This window comes from Oncorhynchus mykiss, chromosome 11 (genome assembly GCF_013265735.2).
Source record: "Oncorhynchus mykiss isolate Arlee chromosome 11, USDA_OmykA_1.1, whole genome shotgun sequence".
In the NCBI taxonomy this organism is placed as follows: domain Eukaryota; kingdom Metazoa; phylum Chordata; class Actinopteri; order Salmoniformes; family Salmonidae; genus Oncorhynchus; species Oncorhynchus mykiss.
The window spans coordinates 45,225,877-45,250,265 of record NC_048575.1 but is presented as its reverse complement, the minus strand read 5'-3'; the positions used below and the strand labels follow the sequence as shown (position 1 = coordinate 45,250,265).

Here is a 24,389-nt window from a genome sequence, read left to right as displayed (position 1 = left end):
AACAGCATTCGAAAGCATGAGATTATCCATAGGCCAAGTGTAGTTATGGCAGTTGTCTACAGGCACATTCCTCTCTTGTTGATTAGCAATAGAACAGCTAGCTTCTCCCCCTCTTTTTTTGTCATCACTTCGCATGGACATGCCAAAATCAATTATCCAATTATTATTCATGTCACAGGAAAGCTCTTATATCTTGAACAAATAAAAATAGCAATAGCAATGACTGTAAACATGTTTTTTTCACAATCTTTATGGTTTGGTGCGGAGTTTGGTAAAAAAAAAAGTGTCTGTTCAAGACGCCATCTTGGCCTTCCAACCGGATACTCTCATACTACGCTGCACCAGAACTGCGGCAGTGTCATTTCTGGGAAACGCATGCTCAAGCCGCGATCAAATTACAGTTGCTTGGCAAAATGACGCTTCCCATCTCAAATTGAAAGGGATCCCGTATCCAGTCGTCTTGTCTTCTGTACTTCTCCGGGAAGAAGTCACAAAACTTTCCCTGCAGCTTGACAAGACGCTGTTTAATGTTTTTTTTTTTCAGTGTGTTGCAGTGCACTTTGTTGATCAGGTTCAAAATCTTGAAGGAAATAATGTAAATTATCCTGTTAGAAACATGATTTGCCCGAACAGTAAGTTTCATCTTGAAGGCATCCACTTTGTCCCTTTGTTCTAATCAATTGTGTCCCCTCACTTGCATTGACAGATTGAGCGAATTGAGATGATAAAAAAATATCTGCCAGGTAGGCAACCTGTGCAAGCTATTCCTCACAATCCAAATGTTCGGCCAGAGGTGACTTGATTTCCGAATGAAACGCAGCAATCTACGCTCGAAGTTCATGAAAGTGATCCAACACTTTACCCCTGCATGATAAAGCACCTGCTCGTGCTCGCTACCCATATCCCTGCAGAAGGCCTGGAAACACCTGCTTTTCGTGGAACTCTTTTTGATATAGTTAACACACTTGATCATATCCTGGAAAATGGTGTGGAGCTCAGGCACCATGTCCTTCGCTGCCAATGCCTCCCTGTGTAGGAAGCAGTGATTCCAAGTCTCACTCGGTGCACGCTCCAGGATCCGCTTTACTACTCCAGAGTGCTTTCCCGTCATGGCAGCTGCCTCATCAGTGGTCACACCGATGTACCCATCCCACGCCAGTCCCACGAAGCCCAGGTACATATCCATTGTGTTAAAGACAGTCTCTGTGGTGGTGGGCAAATCAGCACTAACTGCTCCAACACTAACATGTTGATGTTTTAGGGTGGCAGGTAGCCTAGTGGTTAGAGCATCAGACCAGTAACTGAAAGGTTGCTGGATTGAATCCCTGAGCCAACAAGGCAAAAATCTGTCATTCTGCCCTTGAACAAGGCAGTTAACCTGCTGTTCCTAGGCCATCATTGTAAATAAGAATTTGTTCTTAAATGACTTGCCTAGTTAAATAAATACAAATAAAAAAATGATGTTATTATCCCAGACGTGTCTGACATAGACCATTAAAATTGCATGGCTAGCCACATCTGTGGATTCATCAAGCTGCAGTGTGTAATGGCCATTTGTACTGATGCGCTCTGATGTCTGGTGCATTATGTCCTCTGACATGTCCTGGATTTTTATCCTCATGGTGTCAAGTTTGTTGGCAGGTGACTCTCCCAAGATTTCAGTGCACATATCAATTGCAGCAGGGAGTATGAGATCTTCTGCGCTGGTGTGGGATTTTCTGCATTTAGCAATGCACTGGGCGACAAGGTATGATACACAAAGTGCCTTTTCTTGTACCATGCATACGTTCTTCAATGAATCTTGTGAGGCCTTCAGATGTTTACTTTTTTTAAGTCAGCTGTCTTATCTTTGTGGCTTGGATCCTTGGTGTCCAGATGCCTTTTAATTTTGGAGGGTTTCATGCACTCATTAGCTAACAGCTCATTGCATAGGACGCACTGCATTCCACACTCACCCTGCCTGTCTTATGTAAAACCATATTTGATGAAGTCGTGGTAGTATTTTCTCTTCTTGACAAGGACCGGGTTGTCTGCCTTGTTGTTGACATTGGAAGCAGCAGTAGATGAAGAGGGAACTGCACTTTTTTTTTTTAATTGTCGCAGATTTTACTCTGACAGCTTGGTTACATGAGTTAAACGACAGCTAACTATCAACATGTGCAATGCCTGCAGAACACATCTGCATAGTTAGCTGTCCATCAAGCTAGCTGTCAGAAGAAGATCTGTATTATCTGATTGGATGTCACATTTAAAACAAACAATGTTGCAGGTTGAAATTTTTATTCGATCAGCATGTGTGTGTGCGTGCGTGCGTGTGTGTGTGTGTGTGTGTGGTGTGTGTGTGTGTGTGTGTGTGTGTGTGTGTGTGTGTGTGTAGGGCGAGAACGATCTGACACGTCGCGTGCGCAAGAGTTGCAAAATAAATGTACACATACAATTTATTGTTATTCAATCATTGCACCCACACTGCTCGCGCACCTCAGCGAGCATCCGGGTGGCCAGGCACTAAAATAGAAATTGGTTCCATTTGTGACGCTCAACGCGCTGCAAGTCCAGCCTCTCTCATCTCCTCATTGGTTTTTAGAAGCATATACCCATGTGCCATCTCCAGATAGGTTTTTAGGAGCATATAGCCATGTGGGTGATTGAAAGATGAAGGTCTACACTCCGGTAGGTTGTAGTAATGCTACAAAGTTGGTTGCCAACCACCATATTGAGTCCAAAATAAGAAGAAGAAGCCTGAAGGAAGGAGGAGAGATGACAAACGAAAATTGTTTTATCGTTTAATCTGTGGATTAATTGTCGGAGTTGAGGACCTTGTGCATTTCAGGAAAATTCCAACCCAGTGTTTATATCCCAGGACAAATGAGCTAGCAACTGCAAGCTAGCTAGCTAAATTGCCATACATGTTTAATGGTTTTCGACTTGTCCCCAAATTAATATAATTGGTTCAGAGTTTGTTTTGAGTGTGCGAGTGGTTTGAAAACATGTGCAGCGCATGCACGCATGTGTGTAGCGGTCAAGTTATGTAACGTCAGCAACAACAAGCGGTGCAGCGCATGCTACAGGTAACGTTATGTAAAGTCAGCAACAATAAGCAATGCAGAGCATGCAGGCCTGTATGTGTAGCGGTCAAGTTATGTAACGTCAGCAACAACAAGCGGTGCAGCGCATGCTACAGGTAACATTATGTAAAGTCAGCAACAATAAGCTGTGCGGTGGTTGACTTTCAAAATAATGTTATATATATATATTTATTTGTTTGCACAAGTCACGTGACCTGTTAAAATCCTACCACGACCCCCATGGGGGGAATCACTGCTCTAGGGTACTTTCTGATAACCCATCAGGTTCCTCTACTCTGGGTTCCTTACAAACGACAGGATTTGGCACGACCTTCCCTCCAGTCAAATCGTTTCCCAAAATGAATGAGACCCCCTTCACTGGTAGGCTAGGCCTCACTCCAACGACAACGGAACCAGAAATAAGATCAGACTAGAGCTCCACATTATTCAAAGGAACTTCCATGCAACCCATCTCCACGCCTTGTACTAACACACTGTAGCCAGTTGCTGAAGTGTCAGACATAGGCATTGTTGTTCTGATTTTAGTTGTTCTTTGTTTTTTTTGCATTGTTGTTTGCTGTTTTCTTCTGTCTCTTTAGTTAATTATCTTGGTTGTTGGTGCATTGGGGGGTTCTTGGGGGTGGGGAATGGAATCAATTGTATTTTTTATTTTTCTTCTTGGGGGGACTGTGGGAGGGGTCTCGAATGGTTGAGGGACAGCTATTGGGGAACTATGGGGGGGGGTGGGGATCTTGGAGGGTTCGGGTTCACGTTTTTTGGCCTGGTGTGAGATCTGTCAACGTGCTCTTGAGCAGGGAATTGACCCTGGATGCTTCTGTGTGTCCCTCTGAATGGGAGTCTGTTGGATGACTGGTGTGGTGTAGTTGTTGAGCGGCTTCACTGCAAGTATATTGTATATTTCGGATATTCAATAAAATAAATAACAAAAATAAAAAGTGTCAGACATAGGTAAAACACCCTCCAAAATGAAGGAATCGGCTGCCCCAGTGTCTCGCAGTATTTTCATTGGCTGCTTAACAGCATCGCCACTTAAAAGGTTCATACACATCTGAACCAAAATCTTGATGAACTGGAGTGCTCCAACAAGAAGAAACAACCTTTTCTCCCTCTCATTTTTCTGTTTCAACTTAGGACACAGAGACTGTTTCTTTCTCATGCCAGTAATGACAAACTGGCAGATACGATCTTTATCTTTATCTGTGGGCACAGCTCAAGCAGTAATTTGTTTTTCAAGCTCAAAATAGTTTTTGCTCCAACTTCGCCTTTAGTTCTAACTCCATTAGTTGCACTTTACGGGATGTACCAAGGCCAAAACTCCATCCCACCAAAACAGTCTGAAATTACAGGCAGTCTTTTCAAACAGCTCTTACACTAAAAGGGAATTATCATAATTTTCACAATTATTCCAACCTCTTAGTGTGGAAATATATATAAAACACAGAACAATCACGTTTCTGACTGCACTGGGCCTGTAATTGCTTCTCTTAAAGGGAAATTTAGCTTTTTTTATAACCAATGTTCAATGTAAATGGCATGCTAAGGAAGGGTGCAGATGCTTTTTTAAAATAAACTTACCCCAACCATCAATTCACCTACTCATCCTGCAGCATGAATAAACATGAACAAATGTTCCAAAAACACACATATGTCCTTTTAGAAACGTGCAAGCTCTCAGTATAGTGATGCACGTCTTTGGATGTTGTGCACATGAAATTGTGTCATTCCGAACTTTATCCGCAACGTTATATTCCATTTTGTTGCGATACCGCTCTGTCCATTCTAACAGCAGGCTACACAGAGAATGAAACAGCTGGATAGGGGGAAACAGTTTGAGTTGAACAAGATGATATATAACGTTGCGGTTAAAGTTCAGAATGGCACAATTTCATGTGTACAACATCTAAAGACGTGCATCACTATATTGGGAGCATTTCAGTTTCTAAAAGGAAATGTGTGTTTTTTGGAGCAATTATTTTTTCAGAGCCCCTGTACTGCAGGATGAGGAAGTGAATTGCTGGTTGTAGAAAATAAAAAGTGAAATCGAAAAAAAAGTGTCTGGTCCTTTCTATAACATGCCACTTACATAAAAAATTGAGATTTGGTTGAAAAAAAGGCAAACTTCTCCTTTAACATAAATGGACCCATAACTTAATTGGGCAGCATACCTATTATGCAAGACTTTCGTTCTGGCTTAATTGAGATTATATTGAGAAACACCAGTCAAAGCAGCCAATGAATTCCTAACTGGTTTCAATGAAAGGATGATTCGTAAATGAATTTGTATTGTGTTGCATGAGTGAAGGACAAAATCAAGATTTGGGTTTGGTCAGTTGAAATACTTAACAAAGCAGTCATTAAACAGTGTTGATGATGCAACTGTAACAAACATGTCAATGATAGCTGGTCCAAATGGGAGCAATGAAAGAAATTCATTGGGCTTACATGGAGACAGCTCTCTTTCTGTCTCTCTCTCTGTGTGTGTGTGTGTGTGTGTGTGTGTGTGTGTGTGTGTGTGTGTGTGTGTGTGTGTGTGTGTGTGTGTGTGTGTGTGTGTGAAGTCTACATCATACTCATTATGATAATGAGAGAAAAACATGCATGGTGGTTGTCCACCTGTGATAAGCAGCTGATGAGGTTCTGATACCCTGGTTCACCTGTGGCCAGAAATACAGGCTTTCAACTGAACAAAAAGCAGAAAAACACAGGTTTCCTACAGAAGTATATTAGTAACAAGATCCATAATGCTGTTCTCTAATACACAGCCAGAAGAGAGTATCATGCCAAAAAAATATATATAATCTCAGACACCAAGCTACATTAAAAGACACCAAGCGACATAATACCTTTCGACAAATTTAGCCTAGTATGTATGCCATTTCACAATGCCAAATACTCCACTGAGATGTTTAACTAGCATAGAAGTGCCCTCACTCATTTGTGTGAGTGTTATAAAGTTAATATGGGAGATAAGAAACTGTTTCAACATCAGTTTCCTCCACTTTGCAGTAATGCCTTTTTCTTTTCTTCTTTTTTTTCCTTTCTTTTTTTTACCTCGATGGATATTTATACAAAAATCTAATAAAAAAAAAAATGCAGCTGGACAGCTGAAAGGCTAATGTCCCTATAGATGCACAAATTGTAAAGTAAGTGGACCGACAAATGAATGAAAAATATTTCAATAAAAAAAAAACCTAAGGATAAATCCCAAAGATAGACAGGATTTAGCTCATTTCTGTTTCTACAGGATCATTCGGACATCTTGCCATTTGTCAATTAGAAATCATCATCAACTCAAGCGATTCAATAGCAATTTATGGATTTACCAGTACATTATATACTATTATAATTAAATATGTATAATTCTCATCATATTAGCATAATTTCAAAGTCAAAACAATGAATAAACATTGGTACAGGCTTTCCCTAAATAGGCACATTTAGTTCCCCACGAAATAAATGTGTATTCGTTTTCTGTGTAATTACGTGCAATAGTTTTGCATTATTAGGAGCCACAGTCTATTTTAGGAAATACTTTGATGGTGCCTGCAGGCTTTACACCTGTTTTTTTTGTTTTTGAGCAGAGCAGATCAATTAATGAGTCTGTGCAGCATGTAATGCCTACCTGAGATTTATGCTGTTGTCCATCTTCGAGTTCTGACACACTGTTCATGATTGTCCATCGATCATTGACCATTCTCTGAAATTCTTAAAATCCGAGATTTGACATCATTGGTAAAGGAAGAGTGTCATCAACATACCAGGGTATATGCGTGTTTGAAATACTCCAATAAGAAGGGAAAAAAGGTTCTCACACACAAAACGAGGCTACTTCACTGCACATATCTCTACAATTCTAACGGAGGTCCAGATCATGGGAATCTAGTACTACAAACATGTTGAAATCATACATACTTGTAGGACCCCTTGCAAATAGTTGCTTTGAATTTCCACAATTGTGAAATTGCTACAACGTTCCTTCTTGTTACAGTGTAAAAAAATAATCCACGTGCATTTTGGCAGTGCGCGTTTGATGCGTTGCAGATTTTCCGTTCCTAAAGAAACAAAAAAGAACCCGTCGTTAACCAGAATCTAGAATAAAACCCCTTCTATTTCAATTGTTCTCAGACTCAAAATGTTGCCCAGTGTCCTGTCAAGGTTTTACGCGTGGGCTATGTCCTTGTTAAAATGTGAGAGAGCTCGGGTAAGATATTCAACCGCCTCTGTTTTACCTTAACTTAATAAGCATGAAGCAACTCTCTGATAGGATTCAAGGCGCAGTCTTTCAGATTAGAAGCACATTGCACTTGGCAAGACGTGAAATCCAAGCCTCAATGCGTGTGCCTCCCTCAATGATTCCGTTCGCTGTGCAAGTGCGTGCGCAGACAGTGTGTGTGCCACTATGTTACATGAATGCCTATTCCTGCATGGGCTTTACGCACCCGTTTCAACTCCCTCTGAGATGAGGATGCAGGTCATTAATTGAGTCGCTTAACATTTCAACAGGAGGATAGCTTGTTGCTTTCTTCTTCATGTGATGGAAGTTACAGACATTCAACATTGCCCTTCTATCATTGCCCTTCTATCATTTGCCAGCAGCATACCACCCTGCATCCCACTGCTGGCTTGCCTCTGAAGCTAAACAGGGTTGGTCCTGGATGGGAGACCAGATGCTGCTGGAAGTGGTGTTGGAGGGCAAGTAGGAGGCACTCTTTCCTCTGGACTGAAAAATAAAATAAAAATCACAATGCCCCAGGGCAATGATTCAAATCATATCAAATCTAATTTTATTTGTCACATGTGCCAAATACAACAGTGACAGTGATAACATTTCACCTTACAGTGAAATGCTTACTTTCAAGCCCTTATCCAACAATGCAGTTTTAAGAAAAATAAGTGTTAAGTAAAAAATTAAAGTAACAAATAATTTTACAGCAGCAGTAAAAGAACAATAGCAATATGTACATGTAGGTAGAGGTAAAGTGACTGCATAGATAATAAACAGAGAGTGGCTGCAGCGTAAAAAAAAGGGGTCTGTGTAGCCCTTTGATTAGCTGTTCAGGAGTCTTATGGCTTGGGGGTAGAAGATGTTAAGAAGCCTTTTGGTACCGCTTGCCATGCAGTAGCAGAGAGAACAGCCCATGACAAGGGAGGCTGGAGTCTTTGACTATTTTAAGGGCCTTCCTCTGACACCGCCTGGCATAGAGGTCCTGGATGGCAGGAAGCTTGGCCCCGGTGATGTACTGGGCCGTACGCATTACCTTCTGTAGTGCCTTGCAGTCAGAGGCCGAGCAGTTGACATACCAGGCAGTGATGCAACCAGTTAGGATGCTCTCAATGGTGCAGCTGCAGAACCTTTTGAGGATATGAGGACCCATGCCACATTTTTTCAGTCTCCTGAGGGGGAATAGGTTTTGTCGTGCCTGCTTCACGACTGTCTTAGTGTGTTTAGACCATGTTAGTTCGTTGGTGATATGGACATCAAGGAACTTGAAGCTCTCAATCTGCTCCACTATAGCCCCATCAATGAGAATGGGGGCGTGCTCAGTCCTCCTTTTCCTATAGTCCACAATCATATCCTTTGTCTTGATCACGAGTAAACATGGCTAGTAAACAAAGCACCACATGGCCAGGTCCCTGACCTCCTCCCTATAGGCTGTCTCATCTTTGTCGGTGATCAGTTCTACCGCTTTTGTGTCATCAGCAAACTTAATGATGGCGTTGGAGTCGTGCCTGGCCATGCAGTCATGAGTAAACAGGGAGTACAGGATGGGACTGAACACTCACCCCTGATGGGCCCCCGTGTTGAGGATCAGCGTGGAAAATGTGTTGTTACCTGCCCTTACTTCCTGGGGGCGGCCCGTAAGGAAGTCCAGGATCCAGTTGCAGAGGGAGGTGTTTAGTATCAGGATCTTTAGCTTAGTGATGAGCTTTGAGGGCACTATGGTTTTGAACCCTGATCTGTAGTCAATGAATAGCATTCTCACAAGTTCTTACTCACATCGGCTAGGGAGAGTGTGATCACACAGTCGTCCGGAACAGCTGATGCTCTCATGCATGCCTCAGTGTTGCTTGCCTCGAAGCGAGCATAGAAGTAATTTAGATCGTCTGGTAGGCTCATGTCACTGGGCAGCTCGCGGATGTGCTTCCCTTTGTAGTCTGTAATAGTCTGCAAATCCTGCCACATCCGACGAGCGTCGGAGCCGGTATAGTGCGATTCGATCTTAGCCCTGTATTGATGCTTTGCCTGCTTGATGGTTCGTCGGAGGGCATAACAGGATTTCTTATAAGCTTCCAGGTTAGAGTCCCTCTCCATGAAAGTGACAGCTCTACCCTTTAGCTCAGTGCGGATATTGCCTGTAATCCATGGTTTCTGTTTGGGGTATGTACGTATGGTCACTGTGGGGACGACTTCATCGATGCACTTATTGAGGAAGCCGGTGACTGATGTGTTGTACTCCTCAATGTCATCGGAGGAATCACAGAAGATATTCCACTCTGTCTTAGTGAAAGCATCTGCTTCATCTGACCACTTTCTTAGAAATCAGGAGGATGGAATTATGGTCAGATTTGCCAAGTGGAGGGTGAGGGAGAGCTTTGTACGCGTCTCTGTGTAATCTTGTTCGTAGGCCATCGATTTTTATTTTCCAATGATTCCAAGTTGGCCAATAGAAAGGATGGCAGTGGGGGTTTACTCGCTCGCCTACAAATTCTCAGAAGGTAAATGACAGGGATTTGGGCTTGTTCCTGAGAAAGGAGTATATCCTTTGTGTTGGACTCGTTAAAGGAAAAAGCTTCTTCCAGTTCGAGGTGAGTAATTGCTGTTCTGATGTCCAGAAGTAATTTTTTTTAAGAGATGGTAGGTCAACATTATGTACAAAATAAGTTAAAAATAAGTTACAAACAACGCAAAAAAACGAACAAAGTAGCACACTTGTTTATGAGCACGTAAAACGTCAGCCATCCTCTCCGGTGCCATCTGCTGATTGGGGACAATGCCCTGTGTATAGTGTGCAAAGCTGTCATCTGTCACGGCCGTTGCTGGAAGACGACCAAGGTGCAGCGTGATGAGCGTACATATTCCTTTTTATTGGGATGACGCCGACAAAAACAATAAACCATACAAAAACAACCGTGAAGTTTTTTTTTCACCATCTCATTTTCGAGAGGGTCCTATAAACATTACATGTCTACTGTAAATGTAGGAGTTTGTGCTATAACCTTGAATATGTTGGTCCCCATGTCTAAGAAAAGGTGTTGAATTCACATTTGAGAAATCACGTACAATGCAGTGTCTCAAATCCTTCTCAAGAAACCAATCAATTCACCCTGTTCATTCTATGTCATTCAAAAACCAACCATCAAATGAAGCCTGTCCGATTTCCGAGGTATAGTTGAAAAGTAGCCTACAATGTGGATTCACAAGCAGTGCCATAATGAATATCCTTGTTGAATCTGTGCAGAGGAAGTGTGTGTCTGTGAGGATGTGACCTGCTCTGGCCATACCAATCATATGAAGAGCCTTCATGCACGGAGGGGTAGAAGCCTGTAATCATCTGGCAGAGTGAGCAGGACTGTCAGAGGCAGCCGTCTAATTTGTAAAGTGGCCCTTAAAATGGAGGAAAAATACTATCTTAAGTTAAAGCACCAATAAATAACTGCATGAAGAATAGGAGTATATGAAACACATCCCCGAAAGAAGAAAATGTAGATAAATTGGAAAGGAAACTTTCTATTGTTGGGACTGGAGGCTGACGTGAATAGCTTTCCGATGGTGTGACGTAGAAGTCCGTCACTGGCCGCAGGCAGCATTTGGTTCTTTAACGCACACACATATTCATCACTCCTCCCTGCGCCATTATACCATAAGTTAACAATGTGGGTCGACACACAAATTAACTTCTGTCTTGGTGCAGGCATTTCACACTTGTCAATGTTCATATTTGAGAGATACAATAATTATTATACTTATCAATGTTGTGGATGAGCGCATTTTTTGTTTGTTCTGTTCCTCTCTCTCCATCTCTGTAGCTTCCGGGTATGCTGGAAAAGGACCCGAGCTAAGGGACTTGGGTTGGCTTTATAGTGCATGTCCCAAATGGCTCATTAATGCATATGGGCATATTGAAAGATATTGTCAGTAGTGATGTAATGTTGTAAATGTTATGTTGTGATATTGTTTAAAACCGTGTTGCAATGTATATCCTTTAGTATGTTTAGTTCATGGAAAATGTAGGTTTGTATTGTTAATTGATTAATTAATTGGGGTTAATTGTTCTGAGGGGAGGGGCTAGCCCTACAAAAGGAGCCTCTCTCCAGTCTCTAGGGAGGCATTTTTTGGATTGAGCTGTGGATGGGGCAGCATTGTTTTTAAGCTGTCCCATAAGGTAGACGTTGATGGCAGTACTGTTGTCTTTTGTTCCGGAATCACTTGTAAATAAACACCTTTGCACAGAAGAACTTTTGCAGCTCCGCCATCTTTTTATTTTGATAGAGGTTAGGTTATCCAGTTTAGCCTTCTGGCCTACTCTACGTGACAGATGGAAAGTATGACTTATTTGTTGGCCCGATCTTTAATTTTCTGAATGGAGTTTTAAAGTCTGAAAATTTGAAAGACAACTCTGAGTCATTGAGTCAGTCAGCCAGTCAACTAATATATACTGAACAAAAATACAAATACAAATGCAACATTCAACAATTTCAAAGATTTTCCTGAGTTATAATTCAAATAAGGAAATTAATTTTCCCCTAATCTATGGATTTCGTATTAGTAGGAATACAGATATGCATCTGTTGGTCACATAACTTTTTTTTAAAGGTAGGGGTGTGGATCAGAAAACCATTCAGCATCTGGTGTGACCACCATTTGCCTCATGCAGCGTGACACATCTCCTTCGCATAGAGTGGATCAGATTGCATTGTGGCCTGTGGAATGTTGTCCCACTCCTCTTTAATGGCTGTGCGAAGTTGCTGGATATTCAAATCAAATTTATTTATATAGCCCTTCTTACATCAGCTGATATCTCAAAGTGCTGTACAGAAACCCAGCCTAAAACCCCGAACAGCAAGCAATGCAGGTGTAGAAGCACGATGGCTAGGAACAACTCCCTAGAAAGGCCAAAACCTAGGAAGAAACCTAGAGAGAAACCAGGCTATGAGGGGTGGCCAGTCCTCTTCTGGCTGTGCCGGGTGGAGATTATAACAGAACATGGCCAAGATGTTCAAATGTTCATAAATGACCAGCATGGTCAAATAAAATTCATCACAGTAGTTGTCAAGGGTGCAGCAAGTCAGCACCTCAGGAGTAAATGTAAGGAAAAATAGGAGTACTGGCGAGAACTGGAACACGCTGTCGTACACGTGGATCCAGAGCATCCAAAACTTGCTCAGTGGCTGGAAAGTCTGAGTATGCAGGGCATTTAAGAATTGGGACATTTTCAACTTCCAGGAATTGTGTACAGATCCTTGCAACATGGGGTCGCGCATTATCATGCTGAAACATGAGTTGATGGCGGCTGATGAATGGCATGACAATGGGCCTCAGGATCTCGTCACGGTGTCTTTGTGCATTCAAGTTGCGATCGATAAAATGCAATTGTGTTCATTGTCCGTAGCTTATGCCTGCCCATATCATAACCCCACTGCCACCATGGGGCATGCTGTTCACAACGTTGACATCAGCAAACTGCTCACCCATACAACGCCATACACGTGTTCTGCGGTTGTGAGGCAGGTTGGGTGTACTGCTAAATTCTCTAAAACGACGATGGACGCGGCTTATGGTAGAGAAATGAAGATTAAATGACCTGGCAACAGCTCTGGTGGACATTCCTGCAGTCAGTGTGTCAATTGCACACTCCCTTAAAACTTGAGACATCTGTGCATTGTGTTGTGTGACAAAACTGCACATTTTAGTGGCTTTTTGTCCCCAGCACAAGGTGCACCTCTGTAATAATCATGCTGTTTCGTCAGCTTCTTGATATTCCACAACTGACAGGTGGCTGATTATCTTGACAAAGTAGAAATGCTCATTAACAGTGATGTAAACAAATTTGTGCAAAACATTTTAGGAAAATAAGCTTTTTGTGCATATGGAACATTTCAAGGATATTTTATTTCAGCTCATGAAACACAGGACCAACACTTTACATGTTTGCATTTATATATTGTTTAGTATATTTTCCTGCCTGCTCTTTTGTTCCCATGGATGGTGAAACACTAGGTGTTTCATTATTGTTCTTGTGGCAGGATGCCACAGCACTGATCTAAGCCATTGGTGGCATCTATTATTTCTGTCCTCTGTCTTTACTCACACATCAACTGAAAACATTATTAAAAGATTTGCTCTGGCTTCTTGTGGTGGTCTTTTGCTCTCACCCATGTTGCATTGTGGAGCCAGATTCTTTATAGTGGTGGTGGTTAGAAACACAGTCCATTAACCGGAGGGTTGCTGGTATCAGAATCTCTGGAGCCACCTACTGCCGTTGTGCCCTTGAGCCAGGCACTTTAACCCCTCAAATTTGAGTTACAATGGACAATAACGTTGTATTTTAGATAAAGCATTACAAATAATCTCAGGATATCCTTATAGCATTATAAAGCAATATTCTTATTTTGTGACTTGTAAGGCCTTTGCTGATCCAACTTAGAGTGTATTCAGAAACACCAAAACACTGTAACCTGACTTTACCAAATTGGCATGTCCACGTGAGAAAAGAGTCAACAACAGTGAAGATAAGAGAGACGGACACTTTCAACATGAAATGCACTGATCGATGGCCAAAGTGTACTGATGTCACAGGAAACAAGACATCCTGGCTTCATGAAGGTAAGATGAATCATCATGGTCCTCTTAGGGTTCTCTCACATGGCAACTGGTAGATTAAATGGTGTATCAGCAATCGTTAGCGGTCCATCATTGAGTCAGCAGACAAGACAAGATATTCTCTTTGTACTCTATTCTCTTTGATCAGATTGATGCTATCAATCTGCAGTATAGTGCTGATAAGGGAACACAATTAACAGATGAAAGAACAGAAATGAAAATAAGGCGAGCCTTTGTTTCGCACAATGTATAATGAGAGCCCACATGAGTTCCTTGGTATCAATGACCAGACAAATGAGGAACCAGTCAATTGGGTTGAATTGGTAGTGAAAGATAAGTTCTGATACTTAACTTAAATACATGATGGGATAGATTTACACGAGCTATGAAAATAGCCACGTGTTGAGTTGTGACACCCCAAAAAGACACATAAATACATTGCACATTGAATGTGTGACCTTCAAGAGGGATACATTAATTTTATTCTCTCATTAATAATACCATTTTGAATTTCCTCAGTCTCTCAGTACCTTTTGAAGTCAAATGAACAAATTAAATATTACACAAGCATAATACTACACATGCATAATACTACACAAGCATAATATTACACATGCATAATACTACACAAGCATAATATTACACAAGCATTTGCAGAGGGGGTTGAGAAAGGGGGTCTAAAGTGCACGTGACAAGTGAGTAGAGAGACAACTCTAGTGAGGGCAGGTAGGTGAGGGAAACACTGTGAAGCATTCCTCAGACCTGACAACAGACATGACCGCAGACCTGACCACAGACCTGACAGCACTGACGTACAGTAGCCTCCTTGGGCATCTATTTTTGCTGAAACACCTCAGTGGCTCCATAAACAGGCAATTATTTCAGAAGCAGATACTGCCAAGGATTTGCATTGACAGCTGCATTGTGTTTAGCCAGTGTATTAATAATAAAATAGCGTCCTTCTCCACAATCATTGGGATGGATGGGATGGCGCCGAAGAACATGGTTGCCGTTTTACATTCTCCAAACCAACTGTGCAATTTTGTTATCTTTTTGCGTTTTCTGTAACTTATTTATAAACTTATTTTGTACATAATGTTGCTGCTACCGTCAACATCTGCATCGAGCTAAAGGCTAGAGCTGCCGCTTCAAGGAGTGGGAGACTAATCTGGACACTTATAAGAAATTCCACTATGCTCTCAGACAAACCATCAAACAAGCAAAGCGTCAATCCAGGATTAAGATTGAATCCTACTACAGCGGCTCTGATGCTCATCGGATGTGTCAGGGCTTGAAAACTATTATGGACTACAAAGGGAATCCCAGACGCGAGCTACCCAGTGACGCCAGCCTACCAGATGAGCTAAATGCCTTTTATGATCGCTTTGAGGCAAGCGACACTGAAGCATGCACGAGAGCACCAGCTGTTCTGGATGACTGTGTGAACACTCTTAGTTGCCGATGTGAACAAAACCTTTAAACAGGTACATGCACTCAAAGCATGTGCGGACCAACTGTCAAGAGTCTATATTACCTACATGTTTCAAGCAGACCACCATAGTCCCTGTGCCCAAGGAAGCGAAGGTAACCTGCCTAAATGATTACCACCCCGTGGCACTCACGTTGGTAGCCATGAAGTGCTTTGAAATGCTGGTCGTGGCTCACATCAGCACCATCATCTCAGAAACCCTAGGCTCACTCCAATTCGGATACCGCCCCAACAGATCCACAGATGCAATCTCACTCCACACTTCCCTTTCCCACCTGGACAAATGGAACACCCATTCGAGAATGCTATTCATTGACTACAGCTAAGCGTTCAACACCATAGTTCCCTCAAAGCTCATCACTAAGCTAAGGGCCCTGGGACTAAACAGCTCCCTATGCATCTGGATCCTGGACTTTCTGACGGGCCGTCCCCAGGTGGTAAGGGTAGGCAACAACACTCCTTAACACTGGGGCCCCTCAGGGGTGTGTACTTAGTCCCCTCCTGTATTGCCTGTTCAATCACGACTGCGTGGCCAAACACAACTCCAACAGCATCACCAAGTTTGCTGACGACACAACAGTGGTTGGCCTGATCACCGATAACGATGAGACAGCCTATAGGGAGGAGGTCAGAGAACTGGCAGTGTGGAGCCAGGACAACAGGCGCTCCCTCAATGTGTGCAAGACAAAAGAGCTGATCGTGGACTACAGGAAAAGGCGGGTCGAACAGGCCCCCATTCTCATCGACGGTGCTGTAGTGGAGCGGGTCGAGAGTTTCAAGATCCTTGGTGTCCACATCACCAACGAACTATAATGGTTCATGGTCCAGACATACCAAGACAGTCGTGAAGAGGGCACAACAAATCTGGGCCCCCAGATACTCAAAATGTTCTAAGGCTGCATCACCACCTGGTATGGCAACTGGTCGGCATCTGACTGTAAGGCGCTACAGAGGGTAGTGTGAACGGCCCAGTACATCACTGGGGCCAAGCTTCCTGACCTATATAATAGGCGGTATCAGAGGAAGGCCCATAAAATTGTCAGAGACTCCAGTCACCCAAGTTATAGACTGTTTTCTCTGCTACTGCACGGCAAGCGGTACCAGAGTGCTAAATCTAGGACCAAAAGGCTCCTCAACAGCTTCTATCCCCAAGCCATTAGACTGCTGAACAATTCATAAATAGCACCACCGGACAATTTACATTGACCCCTACTCGCTGTTTATTTGTTACCCATATATAGCCACTTCGCCCCCACCTACATGTACAGATTACCTCAATTAGCCGGTACCCTTGCACACTGACTCGGTTACGGTGCCTTCTGTATATAGTGTTACTTTTTATTATAACTTTTTATTTTAGCCTACTTGGTAAATATTTTCTTCTTCTTGAACTGCACTGTTGGTTAAGGGCTTGTAAGGAAGCATTTCACGGTAAAGTCTACAATTGTTGTGTTCGGCACATGTGCCAAATCAAGTTTGATTTGATTTTGATTTGATTTGATAATGTAATACATTCTAATGACCCAGGACTCACAACCACCACCTCCCTATCAAGGCTTCGGTCTGGGGTTTTAATAAGACACTCAAAATGCATTGAGAATGCAGTTTCACTTCCGTCTTTCATTAATCCACCATCACACACCACCATCTGATTAAAACATAGAGAAAAAGGACAAGAACAGTAAAATACTGACTTTGTGTCCTAGTTGGCATCTATCCCTGTCTCTTCTTCAGCATGTTGGCCAACCAATCACACCTGCCCAGTAAAATGTTTTTTATCAGAGAGAGAGAGGGCGTCAATGAACCAGTGCACCTGATGTTACTATTTGAGGTAAGTGTTGACTGTAATTCAGACAAAGTATTGTTGGTTTGTAGGATCATGAAGAGTCTGATGCTGAGGATCAGATGCCATGAAAAATGTTCTCAGCATCTTTGGTGAAAAGGAAAACATGAGCCAAAATGCTTCCAGTTGCAAAAACACTGAGGAAAATGTCATCACGGGAATGCACATTTAAAAATATATATTTTCTGCTTTCAAGCTTTGAATAGTGTTTGTAAAAATATCCTGCTTTTTACCGAACAATGTGTAATTTGAAAAGAAATGTGTTCAGGTGTAAAGAGAGTTCAAAAGGTACTCCAACTAAAAACGTGAAAAGAATAACCCAAGGAGGCCGAGATGCAAAAATAATATACTTAATTGAATCCATGCTTGAAAGAATACACAGGGTGACCGTGCAAAGTGTTTAAAACAAAACAAAAAATGGCATATTTTTCATCCTTAAGCCTTCATCAGTGCTGTACAAAGAAAGAAAAGATAATATGTATATGCAAGTTACATAATAAGTGCAATGTGATCAATAGACTTGGACTGGAATAAATTGGTTTGAACCACCCACATCTTTCATCATAAAAGACAGAGAAAACAGTATAACCAAACATGATCAAGGAGATGCATTTGCTAAAAGGGTTCTTGATGTTTTGTTTTATTTGTGATACAAATGTTCTATTTCTGTCTGCAGTAGGTGGACACAGATGTCTCAGCTTTTTTGGGTATCCAATTCTGAACTTGCAACCGACTCATTATATGCTGCCTAATAAATCAGACTGTGATACCAATTATTGGTATACGGTCTGAAACAAAGCACCGCAAAAAAAACTAGGAAAGTTACAAGCCAGAACGTTGAATAAAACTACAAGTGAACTTACTCTACTGGTTGTCTGTGCAGTTGTTCCTTCAGTGGGTTTAAATTTGAGAAAAAACTACAGGAAATTGCAGTTGAAATTTTTATCACCTGCAACATGTGCAAAACCATGTAAACACCTGCAAGACTTCGGTTTGTATGCCTGCACGTGCCTTAGGTTACAAGCAAACTAATCTTGATTGCCACACACAGAGTCCTGCGCTCTGAAATCGACTTAATCATACTTTCCTGTGGAAAAACCCCAGGGACAATCCGCAGAGTAGGGTCAAATATAATTTTATTCAACATTCATGACAGACAAGGGATGTTTAAACAAACAAAAAAGTACATGTAATTTGGCGTGGCTATTCTGTAACATTACACATCATAGCCACAGTGAGATTATATTACAGTTTACCTAAACCCTTCAATGGATTCTTCAAGGTTAATTCTGAAATCCATCTTTATAACACAAGAAACTGCGATAACCTTCATCCTCTCCACTGCCGCACCTCACATAGTCAATTCTCTATTAGATATGGAAGGTACTGTACTCTGGAATTCTTATCTTCAAATTGCCAAATCCTCATCATCCCTGAATAACTTTAAGCCAAGACTGGGGGTCAGCCTGATGAACCAAACAACTCAGTAATCTCCTCCATATAGTCTTACACACTCACTTGCACACACATCATTTTAACAAAAACAAATATATATATATATATATATATATATATATGTTTTGTGATAACTGATCAATCCATTTATACATTGATAATTAGTAGGATTATGTTTTAACAAAACTTTTTATTTTTGTACTTACAGTTGAAGTCTGAAGTTTACACACACTTAGGTTGGAGTCATTAAAACTATTATTTTCAACCACACCACAAATTTATTTTTAACAAATTCCAGTGGGTCAATTCCAGTGGGTCAGAAGTTTACATACACTAAGTTGACTGTGCCTTTAAACAGCTTGGAAAATTCCAGAAATGATGTAATGGCTTTAGAAGCTTCTGATAGGCTAATTGACAACATGTGAGTCAATTGGAGGTGTACCTGTGGATGTATTTCAAGGCCTACCTTCAAGCTCAGTGCCTCTTTGCTTGACATCATGGAAAAAGCAAAAGAAATCAGCCAAGACCTCAGAAAAAAAATTGTAGACCTCCACAAGGCTGGTTCATCCTTGGCAGAAATACTAATTGGGTGTATGTAAACTTCTGACCCACTGGGAATGTGATGAAAGAAATAAAAGCTGAAATAAATCATTCTCGCTACTATTATTCTGACATTTCACATTCTTAAAATAAAGTGGTGATCCCAACTGACCTAAGACAGGGAAGTTTTACTAGGATTAAATGTCAGGAATTGTGAAAAACTGAGTTTAAGTGTATTTGGCTAAGGTGTACGTAAACTTCCGACTTCAACTGTACATTTAAACTCAATTTTTCACAATCCATATAACCTGCACACCATTTTTTTAAATACATATATATTATAATTGTTTCTCTTTATTATTGTCTGTCACTTGATTTCTTTCGTTCAAAAAATAATAATTAATGTATATACAGTGCATTGCGAAAGTATTCGGCCCCCTTGAACTTTGCGACCTTTTGCCACATTTCAGGCTTCAAACATAAAGATATAAAACTGTATTTTTTTGTGAAGAATCAACAACAAGTGGGACACAATCATAAAGTGGAACGACATTTATTGGATATTGCAAACTTTTTTAACAAATCAAAAACTGAAAAATTGGGCGTGCAAAATTATTCAGCCCCCTTAAGTTAATACTTTGTAGCGCCACCTTTTGCTGCGATTACAGCTGTAAGTCGCTTGGGGTATGTCTCTATCAGTTTTGCACATTGAGAGACTGAAATGTTTTCCCATTCCTCCTTGCAAAACAGCTCGAGCTCAGTGAGGTTGGATGGAGAGCATTTGTGAACAGCAGTTTTCAGTTCTTTCCACAGACTCTCGATTGGATTCAGGTCTGGACTTTGACTTGGCCATTCTAACATCTGCATATGTTTATTTTTGAACCATTCCATTGTAGATTTTGCTTTATGTTTTGGATCATTGTCTTGTTGGAAGACAAATCTCCGTCCCAGTCTCAGGTCTTTTGCAGACTCCATCAGGTTTTCTTCCAGAATGGTCCTGTATTTGGCTCCATCCATCTTCCCATCAATTTTAACCATCTTCCCTGTCCCTGCTGAAGAAAAGCAGGCCCAAAATATGATGCTGCCACCACCATGTTTGACAGTGGGGATGGTGTGTTCAGCTGTGTTGCTTTTACGCCAAACATAACGTTTTGCATTGTTGCCAAAAAGTTCAATTTTGGTTTCATCTGACCAGAGCTCCTTCTTCCACATGTTTGGTGTGTCTCCCAGGTGGCTTGTGGCAAACTTTAAACGACACTTTTTATGGATATCTTTAAGAAATGGCTTTCTTCTTGCCACTCTTCCATAAAGGCCAGATTTGTGCAATATACGACTGATTGTTGTCCTATGGACAGAGTCTCCCACTTCAGCTGTAGATCACTGCAGTTCATCCAGAGTGATCATGGGCCTCTTGGCTGCATCTCTGATCAGTCTTCTCCTTGTATGAGCTGAAAGTTTAGAGGGACGGCCAGGTCTTGGTAGATTTGCAGTGGTCTGATACTCCTTCCATTTCAATATTATCGCTTGCACAGTGCTCCTTGGGATGTTTAAAGCTTGGGAAATCTTTTTGTATCCAAATCCGGCTTTAAACTTCTTCACAACAGTATCTCGGACCTGCCTGGTGTGTTCCTTGTTCTTCATGATGCTCTCTGCGCTTTTAACAGACCTCTGAGACTATCACAGTGCAGGTGCATTTATACGGAGACTTGATTACACACAGGTGGATTGTATTTATCATCATTAGTCATTTAGCTCAACATTGGATCATTCAGAGATCCTCACTGAACTTCTGGAGAGAGTTTGCTGCACTGAAAGTAAAGGGGCTGAATAATTTTGCACGCCCAATTTTTCAGTTTTTGATTTGTTAAAAAAGTTTGAAATATCCAATAAATATCGTTTCACTTCATGATTGTGTCCCACTTGTTGATTCTTCACAAAAAAATACAGTTTTCTATCTTTATATTTGAAGCCTGAAATGTGGCAAAAGGTCGCAAAGTTCAAGGGGGCCGAATACTTTCGCAAGGCACTGTATATTTATGTGTATGGGGAAGCAGGCCTTTCGTGTCAGTTCCGGTGACATTTTACTACTCCATGTGAGTAAAGAACAACGGAGGCTGGTGGGAGGAGATATAGGAGGACGGGATCATTGTAATGGCTGGAATGGAGTTCATGGAAAGGAATAAAACATGCGCTTTCCATATGTTTGATATTGTTCCATTGTTTCCATTCCAGCCATTACAGTAAGCTCGTCTTCCTATTGCTCTTCCCATCTCCTCTGGTTCAAGAACAACTTCATCTCACTGCCAAATGCTCACAAATGCTCATGTATGAATTGCAACAGCCTGAGAAACACTCTAATTTTCCCAATTGCAAAACTACAGACATTTGTCATACATGCAAGCGTGACAGGTTAGGTTCAGGCATGCTAATGAGTGTGTAGGTTTCACTAAAATCTAGAGAATCTACAGTGATTTGGCAATAGATATATACTAAAAGGAAGAGGAGTGTCTTATTATTTACACACAGAAGGGGTTAGCACATGATTTGTCTCCCGCAGATGGAGATGAAAGGTCTTGGAAGCAAAAGACTGTGACAATTAGACATAGAAAGTAGGGAGAAGAGAACAAGTGAAGGATTGACATAGGATTAGTAGTAGAAGTGTTCTGATTTTGATTTGATTGCTTTGGTGCCTTGATATTGTTTACATTTCTTTGCGGGGCCCAATAAATGCCAGCATGTATCAAGACAGTGGATGTTCACTCAAGTAGGTTACTGCTGAATGTTTCCTTGCAGCCTCATTATGCAATATTTAATGTATAAACGGTATTGATTATGATTGGCAACGGTGAATGAAACCACTCATGACCTCAGAGGTGCTTTCAACTTTGACCCGAGAAAGGCACAAATATCTATTCAACATAAATAAGTAAGCAAGGGCTTGGCAGATCCAGTGGATCTGTTTGGATTATGTGTCCATGAATCCGCTGCACATTGACAAAATACAATTAATGTTGGCTAGTTGGTTCAGGAGACTGCTGCCAATGAGAGAGTGGGAGTGTTCCAAAAGCACCAATACTACTCCGGCAAAGGATTACCACATGTTTTGTTACAGTGAGTGATCAAAGAGCAATCTTGGAAAGGAAAAGATTAAAACAAATAAAATGCCAATCTTATCTTTCCCAAATATACATTTGTTAATCAAAATAACCAATTCAAAAAACCGATGGGGATGGATTTTCCATTGGATGGACCTAGCTGGAGCCCAAAAGTAGTGGTCTAGGGGAGTGGACTAAGCCACCGAGAAACAGATGGAGGCACCAGATGGAATCGGTGTATTGACTCCACATTCAATGGGAGGGTCAGCTATTGGTGATACTGCTGTACCTAACGGTGATCACTTGCAGTGATGGCAGAGAAAGAGAGAGAATCAGGGAGTATCACAACAGCGGAAGCAGCATCTCACAATAATGTGAAAGGTTTTGTCATCTCAAAATAACCTACAGACACTACCTTAATGGTTCCCCAGGCTGTCTATACCTCTCCAATGGCTCTGGGGTACAGACAGAAAAGAGTCATGCTTCCAGAGCTGGATCAGAAGAATAGACACAAAATAATCCAATAGCCCATAGTTTTATTAAGTGCCACCAGCAGCAGGCTGCAATGCCTCGTTGCTAATTCAAGTCCACATTTGTTCCCTCACCTCTCATATACAGTAGTGGGAATTCAACCATCCCTATCAGTTATGAAGACATGCTATAGAATCCCCCTGAATAAAAGGCAATCATTCAATAAACTCAAAATAGGAAGCGAGAGCACGGACATCAACATGCAAAATGCAGATTTGGTTGAGATGGGAATACTTGAGAGTAAATAAGCAGCTAAATTGAGTGGGAGTCGATTTATCCACAAGTGATGACATGCCACTCAATCACACAGGCTCACTGTGCTGCTGCGGCTGCTCTTCTTCGTGGAGCAAGGCAATTCCCATTGTGACATTTCACTGGGCACAGAGCCCTGTGTAATGGCATGTTTATGATGAAAGCTGGGGGGGGTGACATGTCTGGTCCCACCATTTATGTACAAGATATGAAGCAATTAATTCCTCCCTCAAAATAACAACTGGTGTCATGGAACAGCCTCCTAATCAAGGCATAAAGATACGTTCCAAATGGAGGAAAGCTTTCTTGCCATAGGTCAGAACGCTAATACAACACAGGAGTGATGGGCAGACTCCGAAGCCACAGCTCTGAGCATATTGTAAACATAGTGCACGCAGGCTTCCTCTGTTCAGTTTGAATAAAGGATGGTCATGAAGGGAGCACACTCCAGTCAAGCATTTTGTTGCATTATGCATTACGTTCTTCATAGCACATTTCAGGATTGTACAGTATCCCTATATGCATAACTGTTTTACACTATTATCAAAACACGATTCAACTGTGCATAAAGATGTGATGGTTTAAAGGTCTCTCTCACAGTCTCCATACGCTCAGCTTTATTTGCAGACCACTGGGCTCTGCGTTGGAAATCAGCAACACTCTGGTCTGGAGCATAACGTTTTTGGGTAGAAATGTGCAGAGAAGCGAGTCAGAGGACATGCAGTGAGGTTATTTTACCATTCGTTTTCAGTTCATTACTGAAAGTCAATGCATATTCAACACATCCTGCACATTCAACCAGAGCTGAACCCTGCTGAGCTGTACTGTGTCGGCTTGGTTATCTACCATAGTTGCTGGAGCTGTGCACGTGAAAAGAAAAAAGACTGAGTCATCACAGTGCAGTTCCGGTCGGCACGACAGTTTGAAAGTTGTCTAATAGTAATCTCAATTACGAAGGGATACTGTAGCAGGTGTCACGTGTGACACACACATGATCCAAAATCCTCAATGCAATGCAGCAAGTATAGTTGAGTAGGAGATGGTGGGTACCCTACTCGATTAAGCTCATTTCAGCAAGGCTGCTTACAAAACCGTCTTGTTCAGATGACTGAAATCTGTTCACGTATTTCTGCCAGTCATGCAGAGAGCAGTGGAGGGTTGCTAGGGATCTGTGGGCCTGTTCTACTGCTGCCATTGAGAAGTGAAACAATACAACTGAAAATGGAATTTCTAGAGCCTATCTCAGAATATTCTGGCCCGATCGGAGCCGCTTCAA

General features: G+C 41.6%; 1 protein-coding gene across 4 annotated transcripts in view; it reads right to left on the bottom strand.

Moving 5' to 3' along the window:
* Positions 1-24,389, bottom strand: part of LOC110535735 (fibrinogen C domain-containing protein 1) — a 223,208-nt gene that overhangs the window by 162,788 nt on the left and 36,031 nt on the right. The window contains exons 1-2 of one of the 4 annotated variants that reach the window (XM_021620948.2): positions 6,999-7,476; positions 6,709-6,791 (exon numbers count right to left, since the gene is read on the bottom strand). The exons of 2 other annotated variants lie outside the window; for them this stretch is intronic. In XM_021620948.2, coding sequence (XP_021476623.1) covers positions 6,709-6,780 — 72 coding nt within the window. In that variant the 5' untranslated portion in view covers positions 6,781-6,791; positions 6,999-7,476. Of the gene's footprint in view, positions 1-6,708; positions 7,492-24,389 lie in introns of those variants that run through there. One more of the 4 variants, XM_036935523.1, reaches the window with a different exon arrangement.